Source organism: Sipha flava, unplaced genomic scaffold, assembly GCF_003268045.1.
Source record: "Sipha flava isolate LNK unplaced genomic scaffold, YSA_version1 3_pilon_pilon, whole genome shotgun sequence".
NCBI lineage: Eukaryota > Metazoa > Arthropoda > Insecta > Hemiptera > Aphididae > Sipha > Sipha flava.
This window is the reverse complement of record NW_020273108.1, coordinates 4,372,685-4,387,592: the sequence shown is the minus strand read 5'-3', so window position 1 is coordinate 4,387,592 and position 14,908 is coordinate 4,372,685. Positions and strand designations below refer to the sequence as shown.

The window sequence follows — 14,908 nt, the reverse complement described above, 5'->3', positions numbered from 1 at the left end:
GTGTTACAGTTTAGGTATTGAAATACAATATTAAAAGTTACATTAAAAATTAATAGAAGTACCAATGTTCTATAAATATTCAGGATCTAATTTTTATAAGTATTTTCTTTAGTGATTATCGTCAATAAGTCAATAATAGTATTAACCAGTGAAATGGGAAGATTAAAACTCGAGCAGTGATTTAACATATAAAATAATCATTGTTTTAATTTTGATTATGTTTCATGAGTATTTCTTTTATTTTTTTGCTTTTTATTTACTCATTTTAAGCTGTATGTTATATTAATGTACTACATTAATTTATGTTTGTATATAATATATAAATAGATGTAAGATTCTGGTTAAGCTTGAGCTAACATTTTAATTAGGAACCATAGATATTTAAAACTACTATTTTTTTTAGATTCTGAGTGAAGTGTGGAATGTATTTTATATTATATCGGTGGGAAATGATTATGTATAAATACAATGTATAACCTAGAGTAATTCAAAATGTTTTAAATCACTTTTATTGTTATTTAATTACATTTATGATTGGTTTTAATATTAGTTATTAATGTTAATACTAAAATTTTATGCAAATTTATGAACATGGAGGTAAAATTAATTCAATTTTTTTACTCAATCTATTTTCTGATTAAATTAGAGTTTGTAGCTATTTTATTAGCCATATTAGTTTGAGTTTATCAGAATAGATGAATTATTGGTTTGAGGTTGTTAAATTAATGATAAATTGGAGTTTATAATTAATACTTGCGTTTTCATAGTTTTCTTACTGTATTATTGATTATATTGTTTAATTAACCACAAATTGTTGTTGGTTAAGAAAATAATCTCCCTCTTACCTTTAATTATTTGAGTCTCCAAAATAATACATTTTTCAAGTGTAAACCATACCTGTAATACGTTTTGTTATCCCTGTACTAATTTATCATTAAAAATAATGTAATACAATGTGAGTCTTTATATATAAGAAAACAATATTTTTAAGTAGCTACCAAGATTCTAGATGTTCTTTCTTTTTTTATAAAATATTTTACTAGTTAATGATTACTTGTATGTTATATACAATATTTTAGACACATTTTGATAGATATTGATCTAAGACAAATATTTTATAGGGATACAAGGTAATAGAGTGTAAGGTAGTAAGTGACCTCTGTTGCATTGGATTTTTCAATGTAAAAATATCTACAATATTTTTAAGAAATTGGTTTCATTAGTTCATGTAGACAAGAAAAAGGGATTTTTCTATTATACATAATCTGTTTGCATTTTTTTTTTTTACATTGAAACAAACAATATTTATTACCTATATAAAGTAGGACTTAGCTTTGATTGCTGTGAAACAATCAATATTAATCTTCTGTATTGAATAGTGAGTTAATTTGGCAATAATTTTAAAATGCTGTCTTATATTTATTTTTATAATTTGATGAACTATTTTTGGCTGCTACTTTTTATTTGATTTAGTCCTTAGACTGTGTTGTTAAGCTGCTTGGAATGTATTTTTTCTTGTAATTTATTTATTTTATTTATTTTTTAATGTATCATTAAAGTAACTTATCATTATATCATTATTTTGTCTTAACTCTAAACAAATACATATTGTGTATTTGTGACATGTGTATGCATCTATGTATTCATATATTTGTACACAAAAATAAAAAAAATTGCCAAACATTTTAATTAAAACTTGATGTTGTAAAAAATTATATTAACAATAGAAAACCTATTATAAAGTAAGAGATTATTTTTTACTAGTAATTGTATTATTATATAAATATTTGTATTTTTTTTAAATCTTTTCATAACTTTTAATAATGGAGAACGCTTATATTTTGTACTATTGACTTTAAATGTTACTTCATTAAAATAGTGTTAACAATATATTAAAAAAGGCAATTATTTGTGTTTAATGTCTGTAGTAATTGAAAATATGGATTTGATTTAACAATTTTCAGCTATTGGGGCGAAATTCACATTGCTATTACTGAATATTCTACAATGATTAATTAAAATAAATGTACAGTCCTGTATAAAATCAAATAAATATTGATTCATAATTCCAAACTAGTTGTACCTATATTTATTAATATCAAATTACAGAAATTTAATTTTTAATTTAGATATTATTTAAATCAAATTAGTTTTTTTTTTAGTTTCACTTTTATGTTACTTTAGATGAATTTAAATACAAATATGTTTATCGATATAACATATGTATGGGTGTGTGTGTGTGTATTAATATTTTTATTATATTACTCCGTTAAGTTTATACATTGGAGTGGAATATATTGATTTATTATACACAGTGCTCGAAATGGAAAATTTTCTGAACCGGAACGCTTTTTTTTTGAGTACATATCATAGAATTGGAGGCTTCACCCAACTAAAATTAAAATTTCTTCTTCCTCAAATACTAACCCTTTTTTAATAATATATAAGTTTTATCTACTATTTTATGAAACTCACTTTAAAATTTCAGCCCTTTTAAAAATTTAAATATATTTTTATCTTCTTTTACTTACTTACGAATATGTATGTATATATTATATAAAATAAAAATATGAATATAAAATGTTTAAAGAATTACTTATAATTTATAAACTTATTTTTATTTAAATTTTATATTTATAACTCAAAAAGTACAGCATCAATACAATTTTTTTTACAATAACTTCCACAATGATTCATATGTCTTATCACACTTTTGGTTTCTTTTACGACTTGCGGTATTATCAGCTGAATGTCGACCATTCAATAACCAAGATCGAACGTATTTTTCTGGTTCGAATTTCGTTAGAGGTGGTCCAACACAATTAATAAATAAAAGAGCAGCAACAGTTTTTATATTTAATGAAGTTCTTAGTGGTGACATGATTTCGTTCATAGAACTAAAATTTCGTTCACTTTCGCTAGTCGATACTGGAATCGTTGCAATTGATTTATAAAGGGGTTTCAAATCTTCTGGAATTTCCTTTTTGCCCAAGTCCATTTTATAAATTCTAAAACTTTGAATAGTGCTCTTTTCATCAATTTGAAATTGTTGACATAAATTACGAATATTACAGTCACCAAATTGTATGTTTTCTATTTGGCCATCATTCGAAAGAGGCCAATTTTTTGGATTCAATTTTTCAATATTATCAAGTAAGTTTTTAAACGTTTTTTCATTGTCTTGGCGATGTTTTTCATTACGACTGACATTTGATAAACTGGAAGTCATCATTCGAGATTTTAAATTATTAGCTAGGCTTTTTTAAAATTGTGCAGAATTTATTTTAGGAACATTGCCACTATGTAATATTACATTTTTATACGACATTTCGTTCTTTATTTCTTTTAATGCGTTAGTTAATTTTGGACCTGGATCGGTTGCCATAGAATCTAATACACGTATTGTTGTTCTTATAGATTTATCAGCGTCTACTAATGTAATACTACATTTTTGTAAATATTCTGATAAATCTCCTAATTCGTCTAAAGCATCAGACATGGTATTTAAATTACTAACAAATTCTATATTTGTTATCATTTTAAACAATCCACAGTATTTACTTCTTTCTTTAGAGTCTCTGGTAGAGTCCATTGACGCCAAGTTGAAATGTTCACACAAAGTAGAAAAATTATTTATGACTGCATTAACTGTCCGTTTGCTTGATGCTACCCATCGAACTGACAAAATTCTACCAATTTTCAAAATTTGTACTTCTAATGAACTAGCAGCTTTTTTTAACTCGTTTTGGTTTTTAGGTGACTGATGGAATATAGTATAAAGTTTATCAATAAATATTTTAAAATAGTTTATACCACAAACTTCGCTAATAACATCACCTAATGCCAATTCCAAACGGTGATTTGAACAATGCCAAATAATTAATTTAGGAAATTGAATTTTAAGTCGCGTGGCTACTCCCGAATCTTTTCCGATCATAACAGAAGCTCCGTCACATGCAAAAGCAATAAAACATTCATTTAAAAAAATTTGATCAAATCCGTGTCCACCCAAACAATCAAGTAATGATTTAGTAATAGTTTCAGCAGAGGTATTAGGGAGTTCAATTAAGTCAAGATTAAAAGTATAAGGTTCACCGGGAAAATCTTCAATAAATGCACGAACAACAACTACTAATGTTGTTAATTTACTAAGAGTAGTTGATTCGTCGATTAAAATAGATATATTTGTTTTAGTTAAAATTATATTTTGGCAAATAATTTTTTTCATCTCTGATGCAATGTGGAGTGCTATATCCGCACACGTTTTATCGGAATGTAAAATGTTTCCCATATTTATACCATTTAAAACTTGTAAATCTATTTCATTTGGTAAATCAACAAAAGGCCTTTGAGTTTTTACAATTTTATAAACAGTTATAAAAACTTTTTCAGTAGTAGAGAACTTTGATTTCAATGCATTTTCGAAACTTTTTTCTATTTGTTTTTCTTTTGATTGTTCATGTAATTCTACTGCTCTAAGATGAGCGTCATATTTTTTGTGTTCAAATATTTTTTTTCTCAAACTAGACATTTGACTTTCCATTCGAAATTATAGAACAGTCTTGCTAAGGTTTGGAAAAGCGAAGAGTTTTATCAACAACAGATAATCCTAAATTTGTTATATTTTTACAAATCAAACAACCTAATGCTTTATTTTTAACTACTAGCCACTCATTTACAGTCATGAAATGTTCGTGCTGACCTTTATTCCAACATTCGGGCAAATCACTAGTTTCGTGAAGTTCCATATTTTTATTTGATTCTTTATTAGATGATGTATGTTCACTTTCAACGCACAGTTTTTTATTTGTCGAATTATCACATTCATCATTGGACTTAGAACGTTTATTTACCCAATTTAGTATAGAAGAACTCATATTTTTCGCACGGAATAATATATGCTATAAACTAATGTAATTAATGATAAGCAAAATATAATACATGTATTACTGCAGCTTAAATGATACTAAAAGCTAATCAAAACATACGGGTATCAATATGATCACATGTTTTGCTGCCACTCAGAAAAATCAAAACTTTTACGTTTGATAAAGAATTTCCGGCTAACTTGCGGGAACGTATGTACAAAACTGCAGGCACGTGGGGATGTCAAACCGTCGTATGGTGCCGTTCCATAGTATTTCTTATCGTACGTTAAAAATACACATAGGTGCGTATCGTGTGAATATAGACAATAACTACACTATCGGCGGACAACGATTATCTAAAGATAAGCAATAAATTTACTAATGCGTTGCGGTCGTTTGTCGTTTATTAAATATTTTACAATGCACAATTCTGCAAAATGTTTAAATTTTACAGAAATATGGTAGGTACAGTAAAAATTTGTTTGAACCGGAACGATAAACGGTTTTTTTTTTACGAACTGGAACGCTAAAAATTTTTTTGTCTTGAACCGGAACTGCGTTCCGGTGCGTTCCGGTCCATTTCGAGCCCTGATTATACAATTATGATTTTTGGTAACTTCACACTTAGGTCTTAGGTCATCCAAGTATAAATGCTGTAACTTATTATTGTTTATTAAGGTTGGTTGGCTATATATTCAACTAGCTGACCCGACAAACGTTGTTTTGTCATATAAATTATTTCTAGAGAATATTTTGCTAGAAAAAAATAACTAATTAAATATAGGCATGTAAGAATGTGGGTAAGTATAAGGATGTAAGGAAGATATATGGCGTGCTATGAATGGTAGCGAAATATAAAAATGAAAAAACATCAAACATTTATTTTTTTAATAATTTATTAAAATTGATCCATTGAAATAATATATATCGCTAATTATGACAATATAAGTAAAAAACAATATCTATCCCTTAATGCAACAGAGTGTACAATATTTTTTGTAATCCCATCTTTCGCAAACACAAACTGGATGGCTCGAGAGCACACCACGTATAATTATCCGTGTGAAAAATATGATGTGCTCAAATCTAAGCTACAGACATTGTTTGGCTTTGAAACTTATTGATAGTCATTGCAAATGCCAATCTAATTGGAAATTTAAAGCGTTTAAATTGTATTGGCACATCTGTGGGTATAATAGAGATTCGTGGTAATAATATATTTTCACCTCGGAATTTGCCATTTAAAATTATGGCTTCGATAACATTTTTCATTAATTTTTTAACAACTTATCGCGTGTCGTTGTACAACCGTGGTAGGTCAAATTATGAAGCAAAATAACCGAAGAACAAACCTTCAATTGTAAATTATGCGGTGGCATGCCTGGTAAGTCCAATGAGTTTAAAAACTCTGTTAGATAATTTACAGCTTCAGTAGCATAGCAAACTATATCTATAGATTTGTATGACACCATGTCTCCTGGTAATAAATGTTTATCTTGAGATTCAATTCGTTGACGTCCACATTTTTTACTACTAAAATTGCCCTTTCTGCCAGCCACTCATGATTTATGTATTGTTTGTGTACATTGGAAAATATCTAGTCAATGAGAGCATCTTGCGAATAAATGATTGTGCAGAAATCGGTCGGTAATTTTATACATTCCGTTTTATCTGTAGTAACTTTCCCATCTCCAATATCTAACAATTGTTTTGAGAATCTTCTGCACGCAGCTTTTTTTGATTAAATCGCAAGTATCAAAATCGTTCGCTCTCTGTATTTACATACATTTCGACCATGAATTGTTGACGAAGCTCATGATATCGTAGAATAATTTTGTCTTGATCTTTAATCATTTATTATTTATTATTATCTTTAATCGTTTAATCATCAACCGATATGCATAATAATTTTTCGAACTAACATTCTGATTTGTTTTGACACCTGTTGCGGGATCTTTTTTTGTTTAATATTTATGCAATAACCGTCATTTACTACCAAAAATAAAATGAATAGTTTTTAAATAGTTTTTTTTTATAGTTTTTTAATAGTTTTTTAATAGTTTTATTTAATAATTCATTTTCAATTGTGCAGTTATCGACCGGGTCAAAAAGGGCTATTTTTAGGGTTTTTCCAGCAATAATTCTAATTTTTCTCGCCGTAAAAACCATCCTTGAACTTCAACGAACATTTGAAAAAAAGATTTGGCCAAATTGGTCCAGGCGTTGTTGAGTTATGCGCTTACCAACACATTTTGCGATTCATTTTTATATATTCAATAATTTTCAACTGTTATTATTTTGATTGTTAGTATGATGATTTAGTGAAAAAAATTATTTCATTCTATTAACTTAATTGTATTACTTCTCTGAAAATGTTATTTTATTTTATTCCACTGTTTAACCATTGCACGATACAATTTTATCTATTTTATATTTGTATTTATTATCTGTACCTATTAACCTGACAGTATTTCGTATAAAAATATGAATATATATATTGGTAAACACTGGTAAATTTGAAGAGCATCTGTTCGAAGTATGTTATAATATAGTGGTGTGTATAATGTTAGGCGATGTGTCGAAAGTCCGGTAAACAGAAAAAGTCTCCGATAAAAGAGTCCCCGGACCCCCCCCCCCCCCCCGTTAATTTCAACCTGAGTAATTTACGAAATAAACGTTACAATATAATATTTTTACTTTATCTAATAGGTATGGGTTGTGTATACCGTACTAATCTGAACAAATGATTATACGCGTCTATCAAATAACTAGTAGAATAGGAACTGATGATGATTTAAGTATTCGGTTTCGTTGACTTCCTCAATTCCCGTCTCCAATGTGAAATGTACACCAAATTACTTTACTAAATAGTAGTAAAACCAATAACGTGTGTGAAAAGTAGAATAATAGGTTAATTAGTTATTTAGTTGGGCATAATAATCCATCAATTTGGAAATTATTGAAATATATGATAAACGAAGTGGTAATAAAATGAAATTAACATTGAGTAATATTGGGCAATCAACTTATAAGCGACAACCTAAAAGACATACAGTGGAGCCTGGATAGTCCGGACCCCCGATAATCCGGTGAACGCGGTAATCCGGACGGCAAAATTCCATTTGTTCGTAAATAGATTTTACGAGAATTCCCGGAACCCAATTAATCTATGCATAAGATATTGTTATCGACAAATACAATTTCGTCATTTTTATTATCTACTGTTCCTAGTAAAGACTAATATGTACATATGTAGGTAATAAATCGATGCCCGATGATCAGTTCGTTTACTTCTTTCTTGTCGAGGGGTTATTATTCTTGTTTGTTCAATGGCTCCTCGTAAACACGTAACTTTGACTTTAGATCAAAAAATTGAAATAATTAAGCTAATGGAAAATGGCCAGAACTATGGTATGATTGCTGAGAAATACGGAATAGGTAAATCGACTGTTGGTGACATAAAAAAAAATAAAGAGAAAATTATGAAGTTTGTCAGCACAACTGAACGTGGTCCAGGCACACGTAAAACTTTAAAAGAACCGGAAAATCTTATTCTCAAAAGTGCTTTATTTATATGGTTTATGCAACAGCAGAGACGACATATTCCGATAAGTGGTGAAATAATTTGCGAAAAAGCACGTTTATTTCACCGTAAAATAACAAAGCAGGAAGATGGTTTCACTGCTAGTAGAGATTGGCTAGACAAATTTAAACATCGTCATGGTATTAGGCGCCTTAAAATAACGGGTGAGAAACTTTCATGTGACGAAGCATCAATCGAACCATTTCGAAATGAGTTACTGCGAGTCAAAAATGAAAACAATTTGGACCTAGAACAAATTTATAACGCTGATGAATCCGGTTTATTCTGGCGAATGTTACCAGAGCATACATTAACATCAAGTCATGAGAAAAACGCCCCTGGAAGAAAAATGATTAAAGCTAGAATAACATTCATGCCTTGTGCTGATGCAAGTGGAACACATAAATTGCCTTTACTCGTCATTGGTACTGCACAAAAACCACGTGCGTTTAAATCAGTTAACCTTCCCGTATACTATCGTGGACAAAAAAAATGCTTGGGCCACTTTTTTTTATTTTTAGACTGGTTTCAAAAACAATTTGTTCCTGTAGTTCGTGAGCACCTTTTAAATGTAAATTTACCTCCAAAAGCTTTATTGTTGTTGGATAATTGCCCTGGACATCCATCAGCAGAAGAATTACGTAGTGATGATGGCAACATTTTTGCAATGTTTTTACCCCCTAATACTACAGCGCTTATTCAACCGATGGATCAAAATGTAATTCAGAATATTAAATTAAACTATCGTAAGTCTCTCTTAGTCAATGTTCTTGCTGATCCGGTGCATGGTGAAAACCTTATTGATGCTCTAAAGGCCATAAATTTAAAAGACGCAGTTTTTAGTCTTGCATATTGTTGGAAATTGGTCCCGCCAATGCTCTTAAAAAAAATCGTGGAAAAACTTGCTTCCTTTCCAAACAGAAAATAAAATCGACGGAAGTTGTTGAAATTAATGACATTCAACTTTCTACACTCATAAACCAGATACAGGAAATATGTACGAATAAAATATCTGATTCTCAAGCACAGGAATGGGCTTGCCGTGGCGCAGACGAAGATTTAGCGAATCATGAAATCTTAACTGATGATCAAATTCTACAAATTGCAGCAAAAGAGGATATTGACGACGAGGATGAAAGTGGCTCAATCAGTATAAGTAAAGTTTCTCCTTCAGAAGCTGTGAATGCACTGAATACTGTATTGCAATGGGCGGAAGATGAGAACATGGATAGCACTGATATTTTGTTGGTACGTCGATTCAGAGAACTCGCTTTTGAAATGAAAATTAAAAGTACTATTCAGAAAAAAATTACCGATTATTATACTTAAATTCTACATATTATAAACATTTTTTTTTTTTTTTGTAATTCATTAGTTTAGTTTTAAATTAAGTTGTTTGTTATTCTTATAATTTAAAATGCAATAAATATAAAGATGGTGAAATTAAAAATAAAATCTTAGTCATTTGAGTTGGTAATCTTGAGAAACCTCTGGTAATCCGGAAAAAATCGGTAATCCGGACGATGCTCGGTCTGAATTCGTCCGGACTATCGAGGCACTACTGTATATAATTTAATGGGGGAGAATTGAATGTTGATTTGTTCTTAACAAATATTGGGTATAATATAGTGAAATCTGATTAAATTTGTAATAAGTGTATTTGTTTGAATTATTATTTCTGACTATTATTTATAATATATTGTTCAAAGTATTTATATATTTTTGATTCATACTTAAAAAAAATGCTTATATTTGAATTTTTATTTTTATTTTATTTTATATATTTTTGTTAGAGTAATTTATGGGTGGTTTCTTTTATCAATTATTTTTTATCTACCTACAAATAATATATCGATAATTACATTTAAAGCTATATTATTGTTATGGTAGGTATTATAATTTTTTCTGGCATTCGATCGCCCCCCCCCCTCCATCATTAATTTATTTTTGATTTTTTTAGAAGTTTTTTTAGCCGATTGCTAATGTTATAATCATAGGCGGACATTTGGTTGAATTTTTGGGGGGGTTATAATAATTCAATGTAAAATAACCCGCAGGGGCTTCGTCCCCACACCCCTTCCCATACATAAGTAAAACTTATTACTATTAAAAATATAGATATATTTAAATTGTATTAAAAAAACTCTAAATAACGTATATTTAAAAATAATTAATAATTTATTTTAATGACAAATAACTATTTGTATTAGCAAAGATACTCAAAATATCATCGCTTTCTATATTTTTCGATATATATTTTTCAATACCTATATAGTATTGAGGGATTGCTGAATCTATCTTGAACCAACAATGTCCTTAACCAAATTTTTATTTTTTTCATTGCACTGAAACTTCTTTCGCAAATAGCCAAACTATGTAATTGGTTAATGCTATTGTAAATAGTTTTTCATTATTTCTTATTTTACGATTTTCAAAAAAAATTAACAGATAATTATAAATAAATTATAAAAACAACAAATAAAATGTCTAACAAAGTTTCGATTTTGGGGGATGCTATTAAAATATTTAGGGGGTCTAAGCTTCCCCCCCCCCCCAAATCCCCTGATATCTGCCTATGGTTATAATGTGGTTTTACCTGTTAACTGTTGAAATGGTTTTCATAATTCACTAGTTATTGGTCATTTTTTATCAACGTTTCCAAATGTTAGGTAATGATAATGATATAATATGCCATTGTTATCTTATTTTGGCCTATAAATGATAATAATATAATCATCCATGTATTAATAACCTTTTATGCTGACATCTCAGATATATATATATATATATATATTTTATATATCTCGTTGACTTCATCATACTTTTTTCTTGGCTGTTATCAGAAAAGTTCACTTGCAGTGTTTACTTTTTAATATAATTCTATTTCATTCCTCTGAATTGTGAATTATTTGTTTAAACTTTAAATTGTCAAATGAAAATTTATTATTATTATGAGTAGGATAAATTAATATTTTACCTAATAGATTTACCAACGGAAAAAAAAGAAGTAGGTTGCATTATTAAAATATTGTAATATTTTTTTGTAATATTTCTGTTTTAAAAATAAATATAAATATTTACAACTTGTAGTAAAATTCTTAATTTTATGTTTTCAGAATTATAATTAAATAAACCAATATTAAATTAATTTTAAATGTAATATTTCTAATTATTAATTGTTAATTTATAGTGTTGAGAGGAAACTTCTGCGTTATTTTATGGTTTTAAACTCCTCCCCTCCCCTTGAATGAGCTGAGTAACTGTTATAAGTTTATCATATTTAATGTAGGTTATAACTTATATCCTACATAAGATATGATATCTGATTACAGTTTATTTAACAGGAATGCATAATGTAATAGTATATTAATCATATTTTTTCTGCTGCACAATAAAATCGATATGTTTTATACATAATGTGGTTGATTATCAAGATCAGTTGGAACATAGACGCTGTTGTCGAAGTGCTATAACCAAACAACGTGGTTTTAACATTTAAAATATGAGACGGAAAGTAATTTTTTATAACTAGACGAACTCGTATTTCATAAGTCGTTTGATTTTTAAATAGATTTATTTAAATTATTTTTCGATTATTCATAGCTTACGTTTTTAGGTTCAAGTATTCATTATGCGTGGAGGTTATGTAGGTTGGGTGGAGGTTAGGGAAGTATTAGTGGTATATTATTTGTTATACTTTATTTTCTATAACATAATTTAAAAAATAACACTTGCATTATCATTTAATTGGAAAGCAATTATTAAAATACGATTCTTTTTGTATGATAATTGTTAATGACAAAGTGTAGGTATACCATCTAAATCTAATACATAAACACGATTAATTTATGTGTATTAATATAGTACAGTTATAAACTAAAATATGAATATTAATTGTTGTATCATCGTGTTCTATAATTATTGTACAATTAATAGTTTTCGGATACTTTATTCCGAACAGGTTATTATTGTACAAATTTTCGGACACGTTATGTTTCTACTACAGTTATGGTAACCTGTATTTTAAGACCGACAATGGGATAATATTAATATTTATCATTGTTATGAATGTCTTATGGTCATTGTGAGAGTAAACCGTTTATCGCTCGCCTTTAAATTGAAATAGGTAGGATCTGTATTTAACTGTAAATTTATAACATTTGGCTTTAATACTTACGTGTGATATTTTTGTTAAGTTTAGTGTTAATTTTTTATTGTAATTTTTTTTTTTTACAAATAAGCGTTATTTACCTATATAATATTTATATTTTTTATGAAGTACAATTATTGACCGCATAAATGAAAATATTATATTATAATACAATATGATACTGTGAATCGTACGTTTTTCTTTGCATTACATAATCATATTTCTTAAAACGTTTATTGGTTTTTCAAGTAAAGTATTTGTGACCTATAAAATTGTATTTGTATTATATCGAATGGAATCTAAGGATAGTTTATGTAGCCTAGTAGACACTTTACAATTGAAAATGGAGTATGTTATAATCAATATTAGCCAGAGGCGTTTTTAGTATTTTTTATTAGGGGGGGATATTAAAATTGAAGGTAAGCAAGTCACTAATTGTGTAAACAATTTTAATTAAATGATTGTATATCCATATTAAGTTAATCTTAAAATTTAAATGGATCTCATTTAGTCAATTTTGATTTTAGAGTCATGGTTAATTGATCAAAAAGACTTAAAAATATACAGCCCACCCGAATTTGATATAAAAAATACCGGTTGCTATTAAAAAAAAACAATAAGTTGCATTGTGGATGCGCGTACTGAGAGGGTTAACAATTTTAACCAACAATTTCTGAAAATGTGTATTTATTTCCGGCCGAGAAATTCAGTGTTCTCTAAATTGGTGAACATACGGTACATATTTTCGGCGGAGTCGATATATAAAAACATTCGGCGCAATAAATAGCCGGTGCAATCGATAGCTTAAGTTTTTACGAGTAAAAAGATCTTTTTGGCGGAGTCGAATACGCCCGTCAGGCCATGCATTGTCGCGTCGTCCGATGATAATATTATAAACAAGGCTCGAAACTTTATGCTCTAAAAAGTACTAAAATATGCGCATACATATGCGTTAAAAACATCAAAATATGCGGTATAATATGCAGTAAAAAATTGGAAAATAATTGCTTAAATAATAATAAACTGACTACTGACTAGTGTACACTGTACAATGAAGTCGCTTGCATGCAGATGTATGCAGTATTATAATGAATAGAAATAATATTGTGTATAAGCTGATAACCTAATGGTTAAACATAATTTTTTACGAATTACCTATGGTTATACAATTTGTTTGTCATGTTACAAAATATTAATATAGTGGTAAATTTATATAAAAATAAATAGGTACTGGCCAGTGGTGGTCACTATTACGAGTTCTCGGTACTATAAAGATTATAATATTATTGTTAAATGCATTGAGAGCCGGAGCAATATAAATAATAGCCGTTGATGAATTAATTTATTTTGCCAAATGATATAAGACTTAGAATTTTGGTTGTCATATATCTAATATTTTATTACTAAACTATACATTTTTTTAAAAAATTTTGTTAAATCCATGAAATATGCATATAAATGTTCTTAAACTCAAAATATGCGAATTGGTACAAAAAGTAACAAATTATACAAAATTATGCAACAACAATTTTTATATCTGAAATATACATACTATGAATCGAATTTGTATCGAATCAGAATTTCAATATGCACTTTCTAGACAAATATGCAAATGCCTAAAGTTCCGAGCCTTGATTATAACGATAACGAATAATTGTATAGAACACGCATGTGAACGTTTATTTTTTGTAATGAGACGAATAAAAAATTGGACTAGAAATACCATGGCAAACGTTAGGTTCACAAACTTATCAATTCTTCATATTGAAAGAGATTTATCATATGCAATAGAATCGGAAAATATATTAAATATTTTTGTAGAAAAACACCGACGTCTTAGTTTAATTTAATAACTCAAAATTAATTGTTTTTTTTTTTTTTTTTTTTTTTTATGTATTTTAAAATAAAACGTTAGGTAAAGAATGAGACACCTATACATTTTTTTTCTTGGAAATGTTCTCTTTCGCTTTAATTCAAACTAAAGATAAGAAATTTTTGGAATACATTTTTCTGATCCTATAATATAATAGCCCTCATAGATAATAATACACAAAGCTACGCCCATGATGATTGTCTATCAAATATAACGGCATGTTGAAAATTGTAAGTCAGTCTTATTTCTTTAAACTACTCGTTAATCGTAAATTGTATTGTGTTAGTGTACAAGTCCACGTATTAGAGAACAGTGATGAAGATAATACAAATGAGTGGTTGCTTGTGGACAAAAATCATCTCTAGGATACTTACCACATACTTTTAAATGATAAAGTAGCTCATAAATTAGGTGGAAAGGGTGATACTGAATGA

The 14,908-nt window shown here is 28.2% G+C and overlaps 1 protein-coding gene across 1 annotated transcript; it reads left to right on the top strand.

The window, feature by feature from the left end:
- The first annotated feature begins 8,197 nt into the window (after nt 1-8,197).
- Nucleotides 8,198-14,908, top strand: LOC112688760 (jerky protein homolog-like). Its single transcript, XM_025562111.1, has 3 exons — nt 8,198-9,286; nt 9,436-9,699; nt 14,840-14,908. The coding sequence occupies exons 1-3, from the start codon at nt 8,198-8,200 to the stop codon at nt 14,906-14,908; spliced, it is 1,422 nt and encodes a 473-aa protein (XP_025417896.1).

Coding starts and splice junctions, on each gene's coding strand:
- LOC112688760 (XM_025562111.1), top strand. CDS start 8,198: ATGGCTCCTCGTAAACACGTAACTTTGACTTTAGATCAAAAAATTGAA. Junction 9,287..9,435: donor CCATAAATTTAAAAGACGCA/GTTTTTAGTCTT, acceptor CTCATAAACCAG/ATACAGGAAATATGTACGAA. Junction 9,700..14,839: donor ATAGCACTGATATTTTGTTG/GTACGTCGATTC, acceptor AATCATCTCTAG/GATACTTACCACATACTTTT.